The 24439-nt window shown below is 38.0% G+C and overlaps 1 protein-coding gene across 50 annotated transcripts in view; it reads left to right on the top strand.

Annotated features, from left to right (window-relative positions):
- NEB (nebulin) overlaps positions 1–24439 on the top strand; it is a 213964-nt gene that overhangs the window by 49810 nt on the left and 139715 nt on the right. For all 50 annotated transcript variants that reach the window (XR_011428216.1, XR_011428215.1, XR_011428214.1 and 47 more), the window contains exons 37-54: positions 729–1040; positions 2017–2223; positions 4043–4147; positions 5667–5774; positions 6734–7045; positions 7569–7775; positions 8239–8343; positions 8501–8608; positions 9265–9576; positions 10742–10948; positions 13702–13806; positions 14943–15050; positions 16570–16881; positions 17009–17215; positions 17666–17770; positions 18835–18942; positions 21622–21933; positions 22127–22330. Coding sequence is in view for 43 of the 50 variants with exons in the window: in XM_070240934.1 (XP_070097035.1) it covers positions 729–1040; positions 2017–2223; positions 4043–4147; positions 5667–5774; positions 6734–7045; positions 7569–7775; positions 8239–8343; positions 8501–8608; positions 9265–9576; positions 10742–10948; positions 13702–13806; positions 14943–15050; positions 16570–16881; positions 17009–17215; positions 17666–17770; positions 18835–18942; positions 21622–21933; positions 22127–22330 (3444 nt within the window). In the remaining 7 variants the exon portion in view is untranslated. The remainder of the gene's footprint in view (positions 1–728; positions 1041–2016; positions 2224–4042; positions 4148–5666; positions 5775–6733; positions 7046–7568; positions 7776–8238; positions 8344–8500; positions 8609–9264; positions 9577–10741; positions 10949–13701; positions 13807–14942; positions 15051–16569; positions 16882–17008; positions 17216–17665; positions 17771–18834; positions 18943–21621; positions 21934–22126; positions 22331–24439) is intronic.

Raw genomic sequence — 24439 nt, 5'->3', positions numbered from 1 at the left:
TTACTGTAGTTCCTTAATTCATCTGCAGCTGCTTCAGCAGCGAACTTGGAGAGTAATTGCTAAGAAATTGGGTGGGTGAAGGCCCAGATACCTGCCTGTGCAGCATCTAAATTGATGCTACCTAGAAAGAAGAGTATTTTCGTTTTAACCCTATTATGTCAATCTGAGACAACAAACACAGGCAAGTTTTCCACTCCTCACCCCAAGAAGATCTGAGTGTAAACGTCTTGCCTGTACATTATTTCTTTAGAGTTTCTTCTGCACCTTTTGTGTACATATCACTAGGCCAATCGGCATAGAAAATAGAAGATTTCCTCAATAATTTCTAATATTCCATGATGTGAAATAACATATTAGATTAGGAAAATTCACATCCCTGGAAGAACCAAGAGATATTGGTCTTATATGTGGACTGTGTCAAGTTTACATTGTGTGACAATTCAATCGGCTTTAAATAAAGTTCTACATGCAAATTATCTATAAAGAAATCAGGAAAGAAACTGATCCTGAATTTATTATGATATCTTTTTGTAACCTGGCAGTGTTGGAAATAAATGCTTTCACTCTGAACTTTCTGGGGGTGGGGTGGGGTATGGGCTATGGTTTGCATTTCTTGTGCAATCTTCCAGAAATTCACAATGTTCTGAGCGCCTTTGTGTGTAAATATAATTGCTGCATCTAATGTTATCAATGCCTAGGACTTGGCTAACCAAATTCTGTCTTTGCAGTATAAATACAAGGAAGCTCACGAGAAGTCAAAGGGAAAGCATGTGGGTTTTAGAAGCCTCCAGGATGACCCCAAGCTGGTCCACTACATGAATGTGGCAAAGTTGCAGTCCGATCGTGAATACAAGAAGAACTATGAGAACACCAAAACCAGCTACCATACCCCCAAGGACATGGTTAGCATTACGGCTGCAAAGATGGCCCAGGATGTTGCCACCAACGTCAACTACAAACAGCCAATACATCATTACACATATCTACCTGACGCCATGAGTCTCGAGCATACCAGGAATATGAATCAAATTCAGAGTGATGTAAGTGTGTATGACATAGCAGACCCAGAGATGTTGGTACTTAAAGGATGATCATTTCTTCCTATTTTAGCAGAGTTTACAAGACAGTAAGATATTTGAAAAATGCACTTTAAAATAAACAATCGTTATTGAAAGGCTAACAAAGGCAGGGTACACAAGCTGTGTTTTCACTGGTTTTCTGTGCCCCTGTTGTAATCATTGACCTTGTCTTTAATAACTTATGAATCAAAGATAAAACTATATTCCACTAAGTATATAAGCCTCTTTGATTCTCAGCAAAAGGAAATGCTTGCTCCTGGCGGGTCTGCTTCAGTAATGATATGTATAATGCAAACTAGGAGTATTCTCTATGCTTTCTGAATTCAGGAAAGTTATTTTTTCTTTTTTTAACTTAAGGTCACAGTCTCATGCATGTAAATCTATGTAATGAATCATCTGAAATGAGCCAAGAAGGCTTTGTGATGGCAGTATGACTCATGGAGAGGTGCATGGGGAGGGTGTTTAATATTCAGGGCATTTTCTTCTGCAGGAGTCAGATTTCTGTAAGAATTGTCCTCTGTGAAGGGAAGAAATGGTGTTCATTTATTGTTGCTCAATGAAACTGTCTCTCTCCAACTAAGATTAGGAATAGCCTAGGTGGACAGTGTGGGTGAAATTCAAAATTGTGGAGTTTTCAGTGAAATCTAAAGGAAAGCCCAATTTATTGTCAAAAGAGAGTTTTTCTTTAGCAGTACCCATGGAAATATGTGGCCTAGATTCCTTCTGTGTTGTGTAATGCACTCTAACAACAGAACTGCTTTTTCTTACCAAATTCTGGGTAAGAAGCTCTGTGGCAGACATAGTCAAATGCTGCATTATAGACACAAGCATGCTGAAGGAGTTACTCTTCATCTCCCAGGGATAGAATTGCAGATTTCAGAAACATCCCTTGAGTATTCACTAGCATATCTCCTCATATGAGATTACTCTTTTACAGAATGTATATAAAGACGAGTATAACAGCTTTTTCAAGGGCATTGGATGGATCCCTCTTGGTTCTCTGGAGGTTGAGACGGCCAAGAAAGCAGGCGATGCATTAAATGAGAGGAAGTACCGACAGCACCCAGATACCATCAAGTTCACAAGTGTACCTGATTCCATGGGCATGGTTCTGGCTCAGCAAAACACAAAGCAGCTCAGTGATGTAAGTGGTTTCCCTTCAAAAGGGTTTGTTCATGAATAACCCCTGTGACAGAGCCACTCCACCACCCTTCTTAATTCAATATGTGAGGGTGCATGTATCTTACCAAATCAATTGCTTTCAGAGGTGTATTTGAAAGGTTTTACTTCCAAAACAACTTGGAACTTGAATATAGAGAGAATGGGGAGGGGAGAAGGAGGAGATTCCGGATTTGCTTTATTTTCCAAATGCAGAAAGCCTGCGCTATTTACAAGCAGATTCCTACACGTTATACATATGAAATGAAATTATTACTATTAGCATCCGTGACTGTCTGAATTGCAAACCACGCTATTTATTACTCTGAGTGCAACCGTTCTACCTAGCTACATGGAGAGAAGGCATACTGTCCTACTCCCTCTTGCATCACAGCTCAGTGTTCTGAGAGGCGAACTAGAGAGAGGCCTCGGCGGGTGGAGATAAGCAGTTCACTTTCGGAGTCATCCAGAGTCTCATTTCTGAGCCCAGTCTATCCAGACCCTTATTCTTAGCCAGAGGCTAATTACAGTGTGCACTGCTTCACCTCATTTGGTAATTTCAGAGATCTATTAAAATACCTCCATCAGAAAGAGAGGGGTAGGTCAAAAGCAAAGAAGGGAAGACCTTTTGTGTTTTTAGCCCCAGATATTGGAAGGTGAAGAATGCTTTGCTTGGGTCAGATTTGAGGATTATCTGTGGATTTTATTTCTCAGGACAGTCCCTGCTTCCACATTACCACAGACATTTCAAGATTAATTCTAGTTTAGTGGTAATAAAGGGTGTAGATGCTTCTTATTTCTTTTGTACTAATGGAGGTGTCACTTCTCCCTGTGTTTTTCCAGTTAGCTAAGAATACTGTAGACTCACTAATTAAGTTTTCCCCATCCCAGCAAATGCCATCAGCATCTACCTAGTTGCTCAAGCCAGAAACCTAGGACTCACCACTGACGCCTCCCTGGGTGAACCGATACATCCAATATATCTGCTGAGTCGAATGTATTGGCTAATCTCTCTCAGCCATCCACCAACCCTAGTTTTGGCTTCCATATCACGCAAATGGACAACTGCAATAACCGTCTGGACTTCCTGCCTGGGGTCACACACAACAACCAGAGAGACTGCCTGAAAACATAATTCAAATCGTGTTTCTCTTCTCCTTAAAACCCTGTAGTAACTTCTCCTTGAACTTAAAATCTAAATTTGTTAACTCGGGTTAAAAGGCCCTCAGCTCTGTGGCCCTGCTCCCCCTCCTGTCTAACCCGCTCTGTGCCCCCTTGGCATACTCCAGCCCTGTGACACAGGCTGTCTTCAGTCCCTCAAGCTGGCCACAGCCTTTCTAGACTCAGAGTCCTGAACGCTCTTCTTCTGCATGGACCGCTCCCCCTTCTTCAAGTTTGGGCATAAATGTTACCTCCTTAGAGAGCCTTTCCTGACCACACTTGTTTATTTCCTACAGTTATTCTATTTACAACACATCACAAATCCTAGCTATATCTCGTAGCTTGTGTATTTATTGTAGGTCTCCCCTATTGGACCATAAGCTCCAGGAGAACAGGTCTACCTTTTTCAACACTTTAAACACAGAACCTACCACTCTGCCTGGCCCACAGTGCTGTCCAATAAATGTTGGTGGAACGAGCAAATGAATATGTGTCCTAACACTCCCTGTGTGTAACAGTATAGGTATTTGCCTTCTATATGGAAAAACACAAGTGATAGCCTTCCTTTTTAAAGGAGTGTATGCTTGAAGAAACTTACATTATGTCAGCTAATGACATTTGCATGCTGCCTCCTTTGTTTTTAGTTGAACTACAAAGTGGAGGGGGAGAAACGGAAGCACAAGTACACTATGGACCCTGAATTACCTCAGTTTATTCAAGCCAAGGTCAACGCCCTCAACATGAGTGATGTGAGTATTTGGCCTGGTGCCAGTCTAGCATTGGTTAAGGGGGCCTCTCCTTTCCAGTTTTGCATAACTCTTGCACTGAGAGTTTTAAGGGGAGCAAACTAGTGTGGACCCTTTGAGTCTCTTTTGGAGGAGGCCATCAAGAGGATGTGACTGCTGGTTGATCCGAGAGCCGGACCCTGGCAATTGGAGGCTCCTCACTCCCTCCCCTCTGTTTGGAATGTACACTCTGCCCACCGTTCCCACAGTGGGAACCATTTTCAAAGGCACAGCCTTGAGAAAATAAGGTGTTATTGAGACCATCTGGATGATATTTGTGACTGACCCCTGTTAAGTCCTCCATATAAACATTTAAGAGTCTGGTGGGCAGCTGTAGAGATCTACTCGTTTTGTGGCTGCCCCAGACAAACCTCATCTGTAAGTTCCCTTGCTTATCAAAACTGCCACCTACCCATCTGGAGTGGTCTGCCTCTTTCTTTAGTCCCTCCTTGCCCTCCGTGTACAGGGGCCTACCAAGAGTCTGCAGACTGGACCCTTATCATAGAATATGATACTGCAAGCCACCACAAAATTTTGCTTAATGAAGAGTTTTCCAGACTGTGGGCTATGACTCACTGGTTATAAAACCAATTGAGTACGTTGCATTCCATTTTTTAAAAAGTGGAACAAATTGAGATAGACAAGATTGGAAAATACAGGAGCGTGTAGTCTGCAGTAAGGATGAGTACGGCTTTATATAACTTTTGTTTCAGTTATTTGTTAAAAGTTCTAAAAAAGTTTGCTGTTATTTTCTTTAGAAACTCTTTTTTGTATGTAACTAGCCTCTCTCTCAGGTAGTCTAAGTATGTAACTGGTGGTGATGTTTAAATTCACTATTATGAATTGTTTCATTTTGCTTTTTTTAAAAAAAGAGTTGGTAAATTTTAATTTTAAAACATAATCAAACCTGGATAAAGTTGGTAATTTCTTAAAAGATGTCTAACATTTTAGGCTCTCTTTTATCTCCAAATAAGCACTTTTTGGTACTCATTTTTATGCTTTTGGTTTATTTAAAATTTCTTTCCTGCTTTTCTAAGTAATATTTAAAATTAGTGTAAATTAAAACTGGGTAGTATTACATCTGAATTTCTTATTTTAGGATCCATACCTTTCTTTAAGTTTAAAATGCTTCGTTAAAAAAATAAGAAAATAAAAGTGTTTACATGCTTATTATGGAAAAGGTGGAAAATATAGAAAATTATGAAAAAATTAAAAATCTTCTGTTGTCCCACATTACCTTTCCATTGTTTCATTCTGCAAGCATGTATACATTTTTAAAGTGGTTGAGATCATACTGTGTATATGGTTTACTAATTAAAAAAAGTCAGATAGATACACAGAAGATGAATGAATAGACCTAACTGTAAATTTTCTTGATAGAAAAGGATGTATCATGACATATTTTATAAGAAAGGCTTTGGTATCCTGTTTCATTCCTCTTTTAATTATGTCAAGTAATAAGGTAATCTTTCCTGTTTTCAAGGCTCATTATAAAGCAGACTGGAAGAAAACCATTGCTAAGGGCTATGATTTGAGACCAGATGCCATTCCTATTGTTGCTGCAAAAAGTTCGAGGAATATTGCTAGTGATGTAAGTCTAATTTGAAAGTAGTAAACTCTCTTTCTCTATATTTTTAAAATCTTTACATGGTCTATGAGGCTATTGGAAACAAAAAATTATAATATAAAAATATTTTGTAATAGCCAAAGTGCCAATGATTTTTTTTTATGTTGCTTCACTTAAAATCTTTGAAAACTTAATACAGTTGTTACAAAGAGGACAATTCTTTTTTTAAAACTGTGAAATATTTGGAACTTTCATTGGTATCATTGTTGTGAACTTGAAAACTGCTTTTTTTTTGGATTTTTCATGAAAAAAAGCCTTGATATACTAAAATGTCACTAAATTTAAAAAGTCTCCAAGTATTTTAAAAGAATACAATTTTTTAATAATATCATTTTTACAATGAAAGGTTCTGGTGAAATATGGAAAACCAGGAAGAATTATAGGTTAAATGACATGATTTTAGTTATTTTCCTACTTACTTACTTAGTTACTTTTACAAAGTAAGTTGTATTTTCTGTATGAATTCATATAGAACCTTGATAGAGTAAAAAACTCATTCATTTGGAGCCCAATATACTAATTTGTATAAGGGCTTTGCTGAAAATTACTCAGGATTATGCAAATACTTTATAAGGTAACATAAATTAATTATGGAAACTGATAGTAATAATAAAAAAAATACACCAAATCCTTAATAAACTTTTCAGGAAGCTTTAAGCGTATTCAAGGAATCTACTTATGAATCATCTAGATACAAACTACAAATTATTCCATTTTTAATTATCCCCAGAGCAGATCTCAAAACCACCTATTAGAAAGATTTTGCTAGTTGTTTATTTAAAAATACTAAAAACCTTGGACATTACCTAGAGTCAGACTGAATTTGGCTATTGCTTAATTTTCTATGTAAATTTGATTTAACACTTTAGTGTTTCCTACAATCTACCCTATTGCACTTCTGTCTGCCATTCTTTTCCATATAGTTCAAATATAAGGAGGCCTACGAGAAAGCCAAAGGCAAGCAAATTGGATTTCTCAGTCTTCAGGATGACCCTAAACTGGTTCATTACATGAATGTAGCCAAAATGCAGTCAGATCGTGAGTACAAAAAGGGCTATGAAGTCAGCAAGACCAGGTATCACACACCCTTGGATATGTTCAGTGTGACCGCGGCCAAGAAATCTCAGGAGGTTGCCACCAACACCAACTACAGACAGCCCTTCCACAGCTACACTCTGCTGCCCGATGCCTTGAATGTGGAGCACTCCAAGAACGCGATGCAGATTCAAAGTGACGTACGTAACAGTCAACGAACTGTTGACATAGAATGAGTTATCCATTTCTAGCTGGCGGAAGCGGGGAACAAGAATTTGGCAATTCCACTTACTCCATCCTAAACCTGGCTGGACTTACTCTACTTAAGGATCACCTCCAGAATTTGGAGTGTTAGGATTTCACTCATTTGAGCTATATGTAGCTTTTTGTTGTTGTTATTATGTATGTATATATATTTAAAGCTTTGGATGTTAGACCTAATATATGAAAAACTAAGAAGTTCAATGAATGCTTTATAATATCTGTTTTCAGTGCAAAATTCTGTTAACTTTTCCCACAAGAATGTTAATTTTTTAGAGGGATTATTGAGTCAGGATTTCCTGTTCAAAACCACCATGAATACAATCATTTTTGAAGTTAATTTTTTCTAAAATTTTACCCTCTTCTTTTTTCTTTCTTTTTGATAATGACTAAATCATCTAGCCTAAGAAACCCATGCCGTGACTCCTTCTGAAATAAAAATATCTTCTTTTGGTTCTAAAGAATCTATACAAATCTGACTTCACCAACTGGATGAAAGGGATGGGCTGGATCCCAATACAGTCGCTGGAGGTGGAGACGGCAAAGAAAGCCGGAGAGATTCTTAGTGAGAAGAAGTATCGCCAGCACCCTGAGAAGCTGAAGTTCACGTACGCCATGGACACAATGGAACAAGCACTTAACAAAAGTAACAAACGGACCATGGATAAGGTAAGTACTTCGTGTTGGCCTCAGCCTGTGAACCCTTTAGTGCTCATGCTGTCGAGCCTGGCAGTCCCACTATGGTCTTCGTCAGCATTTTAATCTTTCTGATGGTTGTGGTGGTGGTGGTGGTGGGAGGGGGCATTCTATAACTTCATCTTGTCTAGAGAGCTCTTATATTGACCCTCAGGCTGTCTATCAACACCATGCTGAGGATGTGACACAACCACAAAATTCCACATGGTGTGAGGTTGGGGCAAGATGGCACTTGTTTCAGTGCAAGAGGATTCCCTTGTGTGATGATGTTTTTCTCACCGCGTGTCTAGTCTCATCAGCCCATCTTCGTGCTATGGCATCTGTTTTCCAAAATCAGATATAACCCCTTCTACCATGGAGATTGGGTCTCTTCCTCTTGATAGCACATTACAACCCATCCTTCTGTATAATCATGTGCCTATCCTTCTTGTTGTAGAGGCTCTACACTGAAAAATGGAACAAAGACAAGACCACTATTCACGTCATGCCCGATACTCCAGACATTTTACTCTCCAGAGTAAACCAAATCACCATGAGTGATGTAAGTAGATTAACAACAAAACAAAAGTGGGGAAGAAGATCGAAGGGAACTAATATTTATGGAATGTCTGTCTTCTACGTGTCAACCACTTTGAAATCAGGATCCCTATTCTAACACAAATAACAAGATGCTGGTGTTTTTCTATTTCTTCATTTAGAAATTGTACAAAGCTGGCTGGGAAGAAGAAAAGAAGAAAGGATATGACCTGAGGCCTGATGCCATCTCAATAAAGGCTGCAAGAGCCTCTAGAGACATTGCCAGTGATGTAAGTTCTTCCACTGGCCTTCTTTCGACTGAGTGAATAAGAGCAAACGAGCCAAGCACGTGTGTATACGAGGGGCTGCAGTCAGCTCTACCCAGTGTTGGTGGAAACTTCAAGCCATGTAACACCCAAGGCACCTCCCTTTGCCCAGTCCAAGGAGGCTCTAATCATTTGTTCATTATTTAATGTAAAAAGTGACTGGGTCTTGTTAACATCAGCTGCTTTTAGAGTATTCAAATCATTTATAGGCAATTCTAAGCAAAGGCAGGGAGGGATGCAATCTACGCATTTTACCTAGTTGACCTTTGGGCAGTCCCCTTCCTGAATCTAAAGATACTCCCCAAGAAATTGTGCCTGCAGCCTTTCCTACTGGCCAGACTGCTGAGTGGGGAAATCTACTTTCTAAATCACCCTCAAACAACTTATTGACATACTTCTTTGATTAACTCTGAGGTCATTTTCTTTACATGGACTCAAAGCTGGCAAGAAATTTGAAGTAAAAAGATTTTGCTCCCTGCCCCAAGTGAGTTCCTCCCTTTCTAAGATTAGAGCAGCTCTAAAACCCTATGTGTATTACAAAGCTAATGGCATCTAGTGAATTAGATTTTGTTCTCTTTCCTTCACTATCTTCATGGCTAAGCTTTGTTTTCCATCCACAGTACAAATACAAGCAAGCCTACGAACAAGCCAAAGGGAAACACATTGGCTTCCGGAGCCTCGAGGACGACCCCAAGTTGGTGCACTTCATGCAGGTGGCCAAGATGCAGTCGGACCGGGAATACAAGAAGGGATATGAGAAGTCCAAGACATCCTTCCACACCCCGGTGGACATGTTGAGTGTGGTGGCAGCCAAGAAGTCTCAGGAAGTGGCCACCAATGCCAACTACAGGAACGTGATCCATACCTACAACATGCTTCCTGATGCCATGAGCCTTGAATTGGCCAAAAATATGATGCAGATTCAAAGTGATGTACGTGACAGCCACAACATTTGCAGAGCGTTTACTCTGAATAATAAGCAAACCATGAATGACCATAAGTCGTGATATTTTGAAAATCCTGAAAGAAATTCATGTGCAGTTTCCCAATGATGTGTTTCATTTTTTACTTAGATCGAATTTATTTCCTTTAACGAAAGAGGAACAGTTCTAGAAACTAAAGTCTATTTTCTATATTATTGCTATGAGCATTGTTGGATGCTGGATTTAGCAACAACAAATGAAATTTGGTTTCAGAAAGAATGTATTAAAGGAAGTATGTCCAGCAAAGAGAGTTGGAAGAGTAAAGGGCCCCTGATAAAGGAGTAAGACAGAAAGCAGGAAGTCAGATAACTTGATACAAGCTCCAGCCCCTCACTTCCAAGCAGCTTTCATTCCCTTACTTCCAACTTTGTAATTGCCTCTCTTACTTACTGATGAAATATTGAGGAGATGATGGCTGAGGCAGCTGTCAGAATGAGTGTGAGGAAGGCACGGGGAGCAGAGAGCCAGGAGTTCAGCTACAGAAGCCATTTGGTGGCTGGGAAAAGTGAATTTAAATTAGGAACCAAAGGCAGGCCATGCTAAGCCTACATTTCTCTTTGGGAATGTAAGAGTTGAACTGTTCATTGCCAGGGAGCTATATAAGTGCCCAAATGAAAGCAACCAGGATAGAGTGATAGAAGAAAATGCCAGAGCTGAGGAGGAAAAAAACAAAATTTGCACAAAATACCAGTGAGGTTTCTGTCATACCTGAGGGAAGTTGCAACAGTGGATGATCAAAGACTTATAATGAAAGAGAGAAATGAGGTCTCTTAAGTCATCTGTTATGCAAGGGAACTTGGGAATTTTTGTAAGAAAGTTGGACCAGCATAGTCACCTGTCTTGAGATAATAGTCACATGGTAGATTAATCTATTTGGTATTCCTTAGCATTTTTTCTTTATGAAGGCATTGAGAAAAACAAATAAATCACAAAGATATTATTGTTTATTTTTAATTTCTCATGAAAGAAATGTTAAAAAGATAGAAGTTTAGGGATAAAAATAGTTCAATATATTATTGGTTGAAAACTGAAGAGAAACTTATGGAATTAATTACGCACTCATGGTTCTTGAAAGTTTGGGGTTTTTCACTCTTGAACTTTCCCTCCTTTGCAGAATCAGTACAAAGCTGACTATGCTGACTTCATGAAGGGCATGGGATGGCTCCCTCTGGGCTCCCTGGAGGCTGAGAAAAACAAGAAAGCCATGGAGATTATCAGTGAAAAGAAGTACCGGCAACACCCAGACACTTTGAAGTATTCCACCTTGATGGACTCAATGAACATGGTTTTGGCCCAGAAAAATGCAAAAATTATGAATGAAGTAAGTCTTTGAATAATGTAGGGTTGCATATGTGTCAGGAAGAATCCAGGCATATCTTAAATTTAATCTATAGGTTTTGCTAACAGTTTTAGGGCATCATAATTAATGTTCACTCTACCTTCCAAAAGGGCCTTGTAGTTAAAAAAAAAGATGAAAATTGGTTCTAATTAGTGCCCCTCCAAATGTTCAATGAATCACCCTATCTAATAGACGTAACAAAATAAATATGAACGCTTTCCTTTAATGCAATTCTTGAAAATTGTCTAAGGTGGGGTTGAGTAGAAGTTCATGACGCTGAATTGGCAGATTGTTTGGCTGATAACAGCTGGGTGTTGCAGCCCACCCGTCGTTCCTTGCTGCTTTGATGGGATAAAAGAAAACTCCCAGATTACGTGGCTATAGCAGTGTTCCATGCCAGGACCATCTCTGGGCAATCCCGAGAGCAATTGTTCTCCACCAGCACTTCCTTGAATCATTAATGATTCCAGCCTTCAGAGAAGCCTGCCTGTAGTTTTACATTTCTTAGCCCTCAGTAGATTTCAGGACCAAAAAGCACATCGACGTTGGGCATCTGTTTTTAAATTGCAAGTCATAAAATAATTGCAGCAGCATTGGCTATATTGTGCAGATCACAGTTACAAATGCTATTATTAGCAAAAAAGGGGAAAAAATTATTTGGACCTGAACATGAAACAGTTGCAGAAAATGATGGTCCTAGTTGTGCTAGAAAGATCAAGCTGTATTATGCTCAGTCTCTGAGTAAATCCCCTGGAGTCTTCTAAGAGTAAAAACAGACAGGTTTGTCAAGAAGATCAAACTCCTTGCAAGGAACTTGCCTAAAAGACAAGGCACAAATCTCAATGCCCCCTTTAAGATTTAGTGTTTAAACTATCACAAACATGTGTTTATTTTTTAAATATTAAATTAAACTTTTCATTTTTTTCAAGGTTAATGATTACCATTTCAGAATAATAATGCCAAGATGAGAATCATAGAAATAGCAATACTAACACTCAGAGATTCCTTGGTGATCATCATGTTGAATCCCCTCATTGCAGAGTTGAGGAAAGTGTGGCCCAGAGAGGCAAGGCAACTCGTCTAAAGACACACAGCAGGTCAATGAGTGGGTCTGGACTAGAACCAGGACTCTGATGACTAGCTATTGTTCTTTCCACTAGAACTGCACTGTCCAGTACTATAACCAATAGTCACATTTGGCTATTTAAGTTTACATTAATTAAAACGAAATAATATTAATAATTCAGTTCCTCATTCACATTAACCACATTTCAAGTGACCAGTAGCTCCATGTGGCTAGGGGCTGTTTTACTGGGTTGCGCAGAACATTTCCGTCACTGCAGGTAGCTCTATTGGATTGGGCTGGTCTAGAGCAGAAGTCAGATCGTTTTTGTAAATGAAATTTTATTGTAACACAGCCACAGCTCTTGGTTTGCGTGTTGTCTGCGGCTGCTTTTGCGCTGCAGCAAGAGAGTTAAGCAGTTAATAACAGAGATTCTATGGCCCACAAATTCTAAACTATTTACTATCTGGCTTACTGCAGAAAAAGTTTATTAACCCCTCATCTAGAAGAAGACTCTAGAAGAATTTTGTTTTTGTTTTTTAATTAAACCTGGCTAAAACAAAGAAATAACATTTTTCCACTTACCTAATTTGCAAAGATTAGAAAGTTATGTTATATATAGTATTGGCAAAGGAGTTAATGCAAACTTTTAATTAACATTTTGTTAATATTTGTTAAAAGTAAAACATCAGGTACTCCATACCCTATAGAAATCCTTGTGTATGTGCAAAGATACACACATATACAAAGACGTACATACAAATATACACGCAATAATATTTTTTGCAGGTTAGGGTCTCCGAAAGGAGAGGCTGAGATGGAATTTGGAGTATGGGACGTTTCTTAGGGATTGGTACCTGTGGGAGGGAGGACTGGGCAGAAGGAGGAGTGGACAGTGCTGCAGGCCATACCAAGCCTGGGCCCATCCCACAGAGGGCTCTTGAGTGTGTGCGGCCTGCCAGAAGTGTCCTGCATTGGGCGGAAGTGGCCAGGCCCTCGTGCCCCTACTTTGATGAGTCTCTGGATGTGGCCACCAGGGAAGAGCGTGCTCTCCAGTGAGGCAGCAAACACTGACGCAGGTGACAACTGGAGCTATCTGCCAATAAGCCCTTCCTTGAATGGGCGTCTGGGTGGTGCATCTCCATGTCCACCTCAAAGATCATGGCACCATTGCTTGCAGCAGAAAAAGACTGCAAAGAACGTATTAAATTTCTGTTCATAGAAAACTGGTTAAATCAATTGAGTTCCACCTGCTCCTGGAATACTATGAAGCTCTCTAAGTGAATGAAGTACATTACTTTAAGAAGAATAAAAGATGTCTTACCTATATTATTAAGTCAAGAAGCAAGATGTAGAACATTATGTGTTATATAACCTCATCTATATTAAAAAGGGACCACATGTGGGATTTAATATGCATAAAAAATTTTAAGGTGGAGATGCTACCTCCAGGCTGTAAAAGAGGAGGATAGTGCATTTTACCTTCCATCTTACATCCTCCACACTGTAGTATTTGAATAAGCACCGTTTCCATTTAAATTCTTAAAAATAAAATCTAGCTAATAAAAATGCTTAAAATATTGATATTTATGTACAATGATATATATATGTACTAAGCGAGCTCCTTTTAAGATTTTAAATGCTAACTTCCACTGTTTCTTTCTCTTTCTAGCACCTGTACAAACAAGCATGGGAGGCTGACAAGACCAAAGTCCACATCATGCCTGATATCCCCCAGATTATTCTGGCAAAGGCAAATGCAATTAATATGAGTGATGTAAGTATAATTCTCCCTGTTGTCATCTTTCTTTCTTGCCTATTAGAACCAGTAGAAATAAAGTAACTAATTAATGGCCCTCAATTATATGAGTGAATGTTTTGAAAATAATAGCGGGACTCCACAAAGGAGAATGTTTCTCTTTCTAATCTTTCTTTGCTAAGAATTGGAGTAGGCCTATTGATGGGGCTTGGGCCCAGCAGTTAGGAATTTGAAAGGTGGTTGGATTTTGTTTTAGGGGCAGACACTCCTTATTAAACTAAGAGACTTGGCAGGAAGAGAAGGGCTTGGGAGCCAGGAGAAGAAAAAAAGGAAAAGAGAATCCTAAGCCTTCGTTCTTAGAGAGTCCCTCCACCAAGCTTTTGAGACGATCCTAAACAGTGGATCTTAGGAAAAGTTAAATGGAAAGGGAAGATGAACATTTTGAAGAATTTGGAGCAAGCCTCATGATAAGGAATATGCACAACTTAATGTTAGAAAATGCATAGGTGTTTTCTTTCACTTCTTTTTCATCCTAACCAGAGTTGCTAGGAAATCCTCTAATACTACCAGATTTTTTTTTCTTTCTTTTATATGAATTCTGTAGGAATTTGGGATGGCTGACTGCTTTTTGGATTGTAAATCCACACAATTTCATAAATAAAAATGTCAATTGCAAAACAGTGACGTTTTCTTTTGATGTAAGAATATGGCTGTTTTGTAGTCTTCCCTTGACTTTTTTTTTAATAAAATGCATCAATAAGGATCTACTGGGCTTTCATATTTTTAAAGCATATTTACAGCCTAATAGAGACTAGTAACTTTTACTTCTTTTAGCGATTTCTTGAAGATATGTTTGAGTTTGTACTATATTTTTTTCAAACGCAATTATGTTACTTGTGAGAACATTCAACTGTTGAACTGCATGAAGCATTCCGCTGAAAGATAAAAACGATGCTGTGGTGCTAGTTTGCTCTTTTAAAATAAATCCAGACTTTCCTATTTAGAAAACTATTAGTTTTATAATATAATATGTTTTCTAATAGTTTATTAATTTCTATTAAGTTTCTAATAAACTATTAGAAAACTATTATTTCCTGTTTAGAGAGCTATTTCCTGTTTAGAAAGAAAACTATTTCTTTTACCTCTTATTACAGAAACACTACAAACTTTCTTTGGAAGAGTCTAAAAAGAAGGGCTACGATCTTCGAACTGATGCAATTCCTATCAAAGCTGCCAAGGCTTCAAGAGATATTGCAAGTGATGTAAGTCTGAAGGGGAGCGGTCACCTGGCTGGGGCTTGCTAAGCTACGGAAATAATAAGTGCTGAGTTCTGGAAACACGAAGTGGATAAAATATGCAAAAAAGTGTGCCTACTAACAATAGCCTCATTCTCTTCTGTGATTGCTTCTTAGACTTGCTCTTGTGTTTCCTCTGATATTTCTGAAAAAACAGAATGCTACCCACATGATGACCACATAAATGTCAGCTCCCTGACTCGTGAAATCTGGGTGAATTTACTTTGAACTCCATCACCAAGGCTGTGGCCTGTGGAAACACAAAGCCCTTCACCCAAAACCCGAGTTTTCCTGGAGAAAGGCTTGTGTTGTTTTGGCCTCTTACCTCTTAGGGTCTGTCTTCCTAATGGGATGTATCATGAAGTGGTTTGCTTGGGGTGCCGATCTTTTGGGCTCATGGCAATTGATTACTAAATAATGGAGAATTTTGCAAATCATTTGTTAAACTATTGGTAGCTTGACATCAACCACGGTGGCAGTATTGATACCACAGAAACTGACAAACACTACACATTAGGGCTTTTTTCCCCAGAGAGCTGGTGTGCCAACACAACACTGCCATAACACATCACCTGTATGAAATTTAATTCTTTCATTTGGTTGTTTCCACAAGAAATTCACTTACAGTGAGCCTTTAATGATTTTGGGGTAAAGAGAGGAGCACATTTCAGGGCATGTTTTCCTTAGTTCCCACCCCCCCGCCAAGTTATACTTTCTCTCTCCTCTTCCATCTCTGTTCTTCATCTTTCATTCTTATCCATCCCTGTGCCGCTCATACTGTCCTGAGGTCTCCAAATTCTTCTCCCTCTGTTATGCTGGAGTAATTTGGCTCTCCCAGTTCCTACTGCCTAACTTGCTCACTCAGAGCCATGAGAGAGAAGCAAAATAAGATTTCCATGTATCAGGATGACCCCTCTATGGAGGGAAGTTGGGAGATAAATAGTAAAATTTCTTTCCCATTGTACCAGTATAGAGAGTCTTAAGAGAAAAGAAGTGTCACACATGGTAACCCACTTTAAAATTATACTGTGTATCTCGTAACTGAGCCTATTCTCATCAGTAAAAGACTGGCTGGATGATTTCTCAGGACAGCATTAAACTGCTTAGAACATTCTGCTTTTTCTCTCATTTGCTGTACTCTTATTACCTACTAAAAATCTCTTTGGCACTAACAACAGAGTATGTGTGGAAGTCAGAATGGTGTATCATTGCAAGAGCTGGGTCTAATTCTTAGTGACCTTAGCAAGCCACTCACCTCTCTGGGTCCCAGCTTACTCTTGTAAAATGGGGGCAGTAATAATAACTTTGCTATCTACCTCACAAGGTGTTGTTGTATCAAGTTACACAAACAAATGCAAAAAATGTGTTTTGTGAACTGTAGAATTCCGTACAAATATCACCTTTTCATGAAATATAGACTATTAACACTAGAATGATTTCCAGCCAAGGGAATTTCTCTGAATAAATATTCAAATTTTCTTCGCAGTATAAATACAAACACAATTATGAAAAGGAGAGGGGGAAAATGGTTGGTTTCCGTAGTCTTGAAGATGATCCCAAATTAGTCCATTCCATGCAAGTGGCTAAGATGCAATCTGATCGGGAGTACAAGAAAAACTATGAGAAGACTAAGACCAGCTACCACACCCCTGCCGACATGCTCAGTGTCACAGCTGCCAAGGATGCCCAAGCCAACGTCACCAACACCAACTACAAGCACTTGATTCACAAGTATGTCCTCCTTCCAGACGCCATGAGCATCGAGCTGAGCAAGAATATGAATCGCTTACAGAGTGATGTAAGGCTCTCTTCTTTTTGGGTGATAGTTGGATTCCTGGTATGGGAAGGGAGATCACAGGATTTTATGCAACACTTTTGTGTCTAAATTGACAAGGTAAAGTAGAATTTGCCTCTTCTCTTTATAGAATGAATATAAGCAAGACTACAACGAATGGTACAAAGGGCTTGGCTGGAGTCCAGCTGGTTCCCTAGAAGTGGAGAAGGCCAAGAAAGCAACTGAATATGCCAGTGATAAGAAATACCGCCAGCACCCTAGTAACTTCGAGTTTAAGAAGCTGCCAGACTCCATGGACATGGTTCTTGCCAAGCAGAATGCGCATACTATGAACAAGGTAGCCAGAGCAGTGGTCCTTCCACACAGCTCCCAGGGAAGCAGGCCTAGCAGCCTCTGGTTCTTGTTTGGGAAATTTGATTTGGATCCACCACTGCCATGCAATGGCAAACAATTCCACAACATTCTCCCACACATTTTCTTCTGCTGCCTACCTCTTATTTTTATTTCCCTTTCCCTTCTAATTGAGTTAGAAATTACTTGTTTTTTAAATTATTGTATCTTAAGTACTTTCAATCCATTCTAGAAGATAGAAAATATCTAAAAAATTATTTTTTTAAATCTGAGTTTGTTTTTGGTGTCTTTTCTGAATTGTATACTGCTTTAGTTACTAAATTAATTTAATCTAATTCAAATTGAGTGATTCAAGTGCTCTGTTATACTTTTTCTTTCCTATTTATCCTAAAAAGTTCTTCAAATTTCAAGTGTCTTTTTCTTTTTAACTCTCTAGCACTTATACACCATCGATTGGAACAAAGATAAGACGAAGATTCATGTGATGCCAGATACCCCAGATATCTTACAAGCCAAGCAGAATCAAATAGCATACAGTCAGGTAAAGCTACATAAAACTTTGGCTTGAAACGAATTAAACATATTAAATGATGTAATGGTAAGTAATTTATGTAAACGCTGAAGCAGTGGAAATGAGTGACAAACTGGCTAGCCTAGGGATGTTGCAAAGAGCTTCAGCTGCGACTGTTTGCTCCCTAGGGGCAGGCGCTGTGCCTGTTTTGTTTGTCTCAGCATTCATTGTGCCTGGCACAGAGCAGGAAATCAATCAATAACTGCTGAAAGAAAATATTGCATCCAACAGACCTAGTATGAGTTTTGGCTTTGCCATTTATGAGTTTTAGAATATTGGATCTAAACCTTAGTTTCTTCATCCTTAAAACTGGGACTGTAAAAGTGCCTATGACGTTGAATTGCTGTGAGGACCAAATGAGAAATTCCACGTATGGCTCTCAGCACAGTGCCTGACACATAGTAAGTCTTGGAAGACTTTCAACTATTTTTATTATTATCCAGTTTTAACACACACACATATCCATTCAATGAATCTGACTCAGAAAGGTTAACTCCTTTATTGTACCTTATAAAAGGTATTTCATCATCCATACTTTTATCACTTAGATAATTAACACTTTGTTAATTATCTGACTTTTTTTTTTTTTTGAGGAAAATTAGCCCCGAGCTAACAGCCGCTGAAGCAGAACCTGTAAACTTAACTGCTGGGCCACCGGGCAGGACCCATTACCTGACTTTTTTTTGGCTATCAATTATTTTAACATCTGTGTTCAAAATAGTGAGGCCAGACTGTACTTAGCAGCAAGGGGAAGGTACCTGATAAAACTGATATGCCCATATTGTTTCTGAACAGAAAAGGTCCTGTTCAATTATACCACCAGGAGGTCTCAGAGCCAGGAATTGCAAGCCAGATCATGAGATGCTTAGTCACTGCCCTGTTAAACAGCTTGTTTCATTTTTACCCATATCTTTAGAGATAAGGTAGATGATGTTAGAATCTGACATCTGCTCTCTAGGTAAACTTTTTGTTCAATAATCTTTTGGAGTTTTAATATACATCAGATGATGCTACAAAATTTCTTTAATTTTCAGAAACACTATAAACTTGGATGGGAAGAAGCTTTGAAGAAAGGCTATGATCTCCCAGTTGATGCAATTTCTGTACAGTTGGCCAAAGCTTCAAGAGACATTGCTAGTGATGTAAGTACTAGTTTGACTTTTATAAGGATACATTTTTGTCTGAATCGGGTACCTTAATGCTGGTAAGTATTTTTACAGATAGGCCTTAGCTTTTAAAATGTAATGCTGTCCCCTTCATTTTCTCCTACCCTCTTCATTTACCCAAAATTCACTCTTCTTTCTCACTGATCAAATATAAAAAAAAGGGGCTTCCTGAATAGAGGTTGAGCCAGAGGAACCCTAAGATCCACCACACTAAGATGCTGTTTCTAGATGTTACAAAGGAAGCAGAGATTTCAGTTTTTCCCTACTCACTTGAAAATAGTTTTCCTGGTTTCTATTTGTCTATTTTAGACAAATTCAAAGTGCCAGAAAACCAACCTCAACAACTGATGTTCAGAGATTTTAGTATTCATATATTTAAAAATTAGCTGCCAATTCTTTTTATTTAGCTTGTCCTTGCATTTACGTAATTATGATAAATTAGCTTGAGGTATAGAAAATAAAGGAAGTTTCAGGAATTTAGGTTTAAGATCCAGAGGCCTTAACTTTCTGCTGGATATCTGGACCAAAGTTCATCAAATAAGGATATTCATTCTCCAAGGCAACTTCTAGCTGTGATTGGAAGGGGTAGTAAATTTGGTGAATAAACTAGATATAGTGCCTATTGATCAACTAAATTTTTACAAATATTTAACTTACATATTCTGCATGTAGATAAATGTATCATTTTGTTAATCCCAAGAATTAACAACAAAAAATTCAGAGGACTTGGATTATAGAGACTAAATTACCAGAATTTCATAGGGAAGCACAATCTCTCAATCAAAATGTTTAAAACATAACGAAACAAGGATTTTGCTTGGAGAGGAAGAGTGTTTAAAGACAGAACCTGACAATAAATTCTAAGAATATAAAGGGAGATTCGCTCTCATTCAGTTAATTTGTGGCACTCTAGAAGTGTTGGAAAATTAATTAGATGACACATTACCCATTCTCTGGCTTGCAGGTCAATACCTCATTAAAATGAATCAATGTGGTGATGAACCTAAGGAAATAATGATACTTGAATGATCCCCAGAAAGCAAACTCATTTTCATTTAATGTTATGTGCTCCCCATAATGTAAAGGTAGTTTAGGAGTTGAAGAAATAGTGTCAATAATTTCCTAACAACACATTTGATAGTACCTAATTTCTTTTTGTGTGAACCTATTAGTTAGAACCTTTTGAAATCTTATTCTAAAATTAAATGAACTACAAATGCATTTTCCCACTATTGTAGAGATTGTATCTTCTCTCAGTTTCACATGGTTCTTATATGTGTAAAATTTCAGGAAATTAGAGCTATTTTTATGAATACTTAATTTAATCTATTAGAATCACAGAATTTAGAGTTAGAAGATAACTTAAAGGTTATTTAATTAATCTCTCACTCAATGTCCTACCTTCTCTCCATCTCCAACAGGTAGTTGTCCAGTCTGTAGATACTCACAAACAGAAGGATTTTTCTGTCCTTCAGGGCAGGTCATTTCCTTGTTGGATTATTCCTAATTGTCATTATCTATTTCCTTGTTTTGAACTTAAATATGTTACCGATCAGCTCTAGGTCTGTGTTCTAGAACACCACAAAGTAGCTTATTTCATCTTCCCCCTGCTATCTCTTCAAACGTTTCGAGTTTCTTACTCATTCTGCTTTGGTTTTAGTTTTGTAAATCCTCCAATCTTCTGATCATTCTACTTGTGATTTATTCTATTTCTTCAAAACCCCTCTCAAAATAGAATGCTTAGTGTCGTTTTCCTGTTACAGGAGATCAGGCCAGAGTTAATGAGCTTCTGACTTGCTCCTACGGAATCTATGACACTACTTTTTTTATGAGCCATTTTGTCACCTTTCCCGTAATGAGCTTATAGTCAACTTAAACTCCTGAGTATTTTTAATATACATAACCATGAAGTTGAGTATCATGAGAGAGTAGAACCTACTTCCATGAGGTGTAATGTGTGCTCAGCATCTAGCTTCAAGTAAATGCTATTATTACTGTCATTATTATTATTACTGTCGTTATTGTCATCTAGTACTAACGCAAGTTCTCCCAATTGAATCTAAATACTGCATTTCACTTTTACTCTCCTAAGTTTATGTAGTTCATTTTGACCCACCTTGGCAATATATTGAGATCTTGTAGAATTTTCTTTCTAATCTAACATATTTAGCTATTTGTAGACACATGTGCATGAAGATATGGATCTTGAGCAGAACAAGTTTATATGGCATAGCCATATAACAAACCACTAAAAATCTTGCTGCTTAATAAATTAATCTATGCTATTAGGCCTGTTCATCAAGTCCTGAATCTTCCTGACTTTTCTGCCATTCAGCCCTACTTTTCCATTGTTCCCATAAAGATATCACAAGAGCTTTATCAAACACTACCCTGATGTAGCATACAAAATGTCTAACACATTCCAGCATATATTTCTGCCTCTAGTTGGAATTAATTGCTCCTCATAACCTCTCTTGATACTCAATGACATTACATTTCTTTGAAAGCCTCCACTCGTTTTACATTTCTTACTAAGTTAACGTAGACATCCCTACTCTCATTTCAGTTTCGGAAAACAAACGTGAGAATAAAGCAAACTGAGCTTAACTTGACCTCTGTTTCTGTTAATAAAAGAACTGTTTTCTCTGATTTCAGTTTAAATACAAACAAGGCTACCGCAAGCAACTCGGCCATCATGTTGGATTCCGGAGTCTCCAAGATGATCCAAAACTTGTGCTGTCCATGAATGTAGCCAAAATGCAGAGTGAAAGAGAATACAAGAAGGATTTTGAGAAGTGGAAAACCAGGTACACCAGCCCAGTGGACATGTTAGGAGTGGTGCTGGCGAAGAAATGTCAGGCCTTGGTCAGTGATGTGGACTACAAGAACTACCTGCACCATTGGACATGCCTGCCCGACCAGAATGACGTTATTCAAGCTAAAAAAGCTTATGACCTACAGAGTGAGGTCAGTTTCTATTAAATCTAATGTTTGTATTTTACCTCATCTGTCGTATGAGTAGCCATTTAGTTGCAAAAAGACAGAAACTAGAAAGAGGAAGTATTACTGAATATCTGAAATGTTTATAATGTGTAGAATCATTTGAGTCAAGAGTCCAGACGAGGATGGGATTTTGATGGCTTGCTTTGTGTATTCACAGAATCTGTATAAGTCTGATCTTGAATGGCTGAAAGGCATAGGATGGAGTCCCCTGGGTTCTTTGGAGGCAGAAAAAAATAAGCGGGCTTCAGAAATCATCAGTGAGAAGAAATATCGTCAACCTCCAGACAAAAACAAGTTCACCAGCATTCCTGATGCCATGGATGTAGTTCTGGCAAAGACAAATGCCAAAAATAGGAGTGATGTGAGTAACACTTCGGAAATAAGTAAAATAATCTGACCTGATATCTGGTAGGTGCTCGATAGCATTTGCTTGATAAATTAGTAGAATGCACAGCATCGCATCACACGGGATAGCACAACACAGCATAATGTTTTTGCTTAATATTTGCAAATAGCATAATATTTGGTTGCTTCGTTTGAATTACCAACTACCTACACTAGATTATGTAAAACTGGGTTAGTATCAATTTGTGTCACCCAAAGCTTGCTTGCTTACTTATTTATTTATTTATCCAAAATGTAATAAGAAAACTATTGAACATACTTTTTTCTTTGAAAGTTGAATACATTAAAGACCCAGATTTTTTTTGTTGGAGTAAAGTGTATGATAGGGAGATATTCTGAATACCTTACACAGGCACAGTGGAAATGTTATAAAGAGTGTATTTTCTGCCAAGTGACTATAATGCATTTCATTTGGCTGAATCAAGATAAATAGACAATACTATAGATACAGTGTATATATATAGTATATATATCCCATCTTCAACTTATTTTCTTCTCCAGCACTGACATCAGTGTCTGGCAGGTAATAGTTGCTCAGTGAAAATTTATTGAGTAAAATAAATGAAAGATAGCAGCGTAGAGTTATTACATGCAGAGAAGGAAAACATTACTCATCATTGCTCACTTAAAAGCATAACCCTGAAAATTGCAGAAAGCTGAATTATGTGCACTGAGATTCTGGAACTGATAAGAAAGTTTAAATTGAGACATAATAATAAACATTTGCATCTTAGAAGGATCTAAATATATATAATATGATACATATTTGATATATATTATATTATATATATTAGTATATTATATATATATTAGGTTTTATAGAATAAATAAAGCCCATGATCAGCTTATAGTAAGCATTTGATAAACTGTAGCTCCTCTCTTCTCAGTGAAGCCTTCACAGACTTCTTGCAATTTTGATATCCAAAATTTATAGCAAATGCTGGGCTGTCACATTTATTATGAATGTTCAAGTTTTCATTTCTTCTTTTTTTTTTATTTTTATGATGACAATTTGAATCCAACAGATTGACTAATAAAGCAATAAATTTATGCAAAATATTTCCCCTTTTGGAATCCAAGTTTCTTTTCTCTCCATGAAACAGGGCTATTTACAAAGCGCTGAACTAATAATGTGGCCAAGAGAAAAACCTGGGATCAGGAAATTTCTCAACATCAATGCCTCAGGACAGACCTCTCCAATGGTGTGCCTTGTTTACAGGAATGCTAAGACACTGATCCCCTCAGGCATCAGAAAAGGGCCACCTGCATCCTTGAGCCTGTTGTCTCCCGTTTTAAATAGACGAGTACATCTGTCTTACTATAAACAAATATTAGCATTTTTCTCTGTTTTCCATGGGGTGAAAGTAACACATGCCATTGAAGAAATGGTCCAGCTTAATGGTTTTCAACCAGGGACAATTTTGTCCCACAGGAGACATTTGGCAACACCTAGAGAACTTTTTGGTTGTCATCTTTTCGGTTGAGGGTGGCATGCTACTGTCATCTAGTGGATAGAAGTCAGGGATGCTTCTAAACATCCCAGAATGTACAGGACAGCCCCCTACAACAAAGAATGATCTAGTATACAACACCAATAGTGCTAAGGTTGAGAAACTGATTTTTCTTAATCAGAAAGGTTAGTGCAGAACCAGGACAAACACCTACAGGAATTCACAAGACTTGCTTTGTTTTGGTCCTGAAGGTCTTAATAGGCTTCTCTGGGTTCTATGGACTGTAAGGAAAAAAGTGCCTACCCCGCATGCCCCACACTGCACACCTCTGAGAGAAATTGACAAGGCCAAGGAACCAATGAGACTTTTAAAATTTTTATATTAAAATAATTTCAGGCATACAGAAAAGTTGCAAAAGCATACAAATAATTTATATATGTTTACATATATATATATATATCAGCCAGATTCCCCAGTTGTTAACATTTTGCCATATTTGCTTTTTTTCTCTTTCTCCCTCTGCCTCCCTCTCTTTCTCATGTATGTATGTATGTGTATATATATATATATATATATATATATATAAGTTGCTTCATGACGCCATTCTATCCCTA

Source organism: Equus caballus, chromosome 18, assembly GCF_041296265.1.
Source record: "Equus caballus isolate H_3958 breed thoroughbred chromosome 18, TB-T2T, whole genome shotgun sequence".
Classification (NCBI taxonomy): domain Eukaryota; kingdom Metazoa; phylum Chordata; class Mammalia; order Perissodactyla; family Equidae; genus Equus; species Equus caballus.
This window is presented reverse-complemented; position numbering and strand designations above follow the sequence as displayed.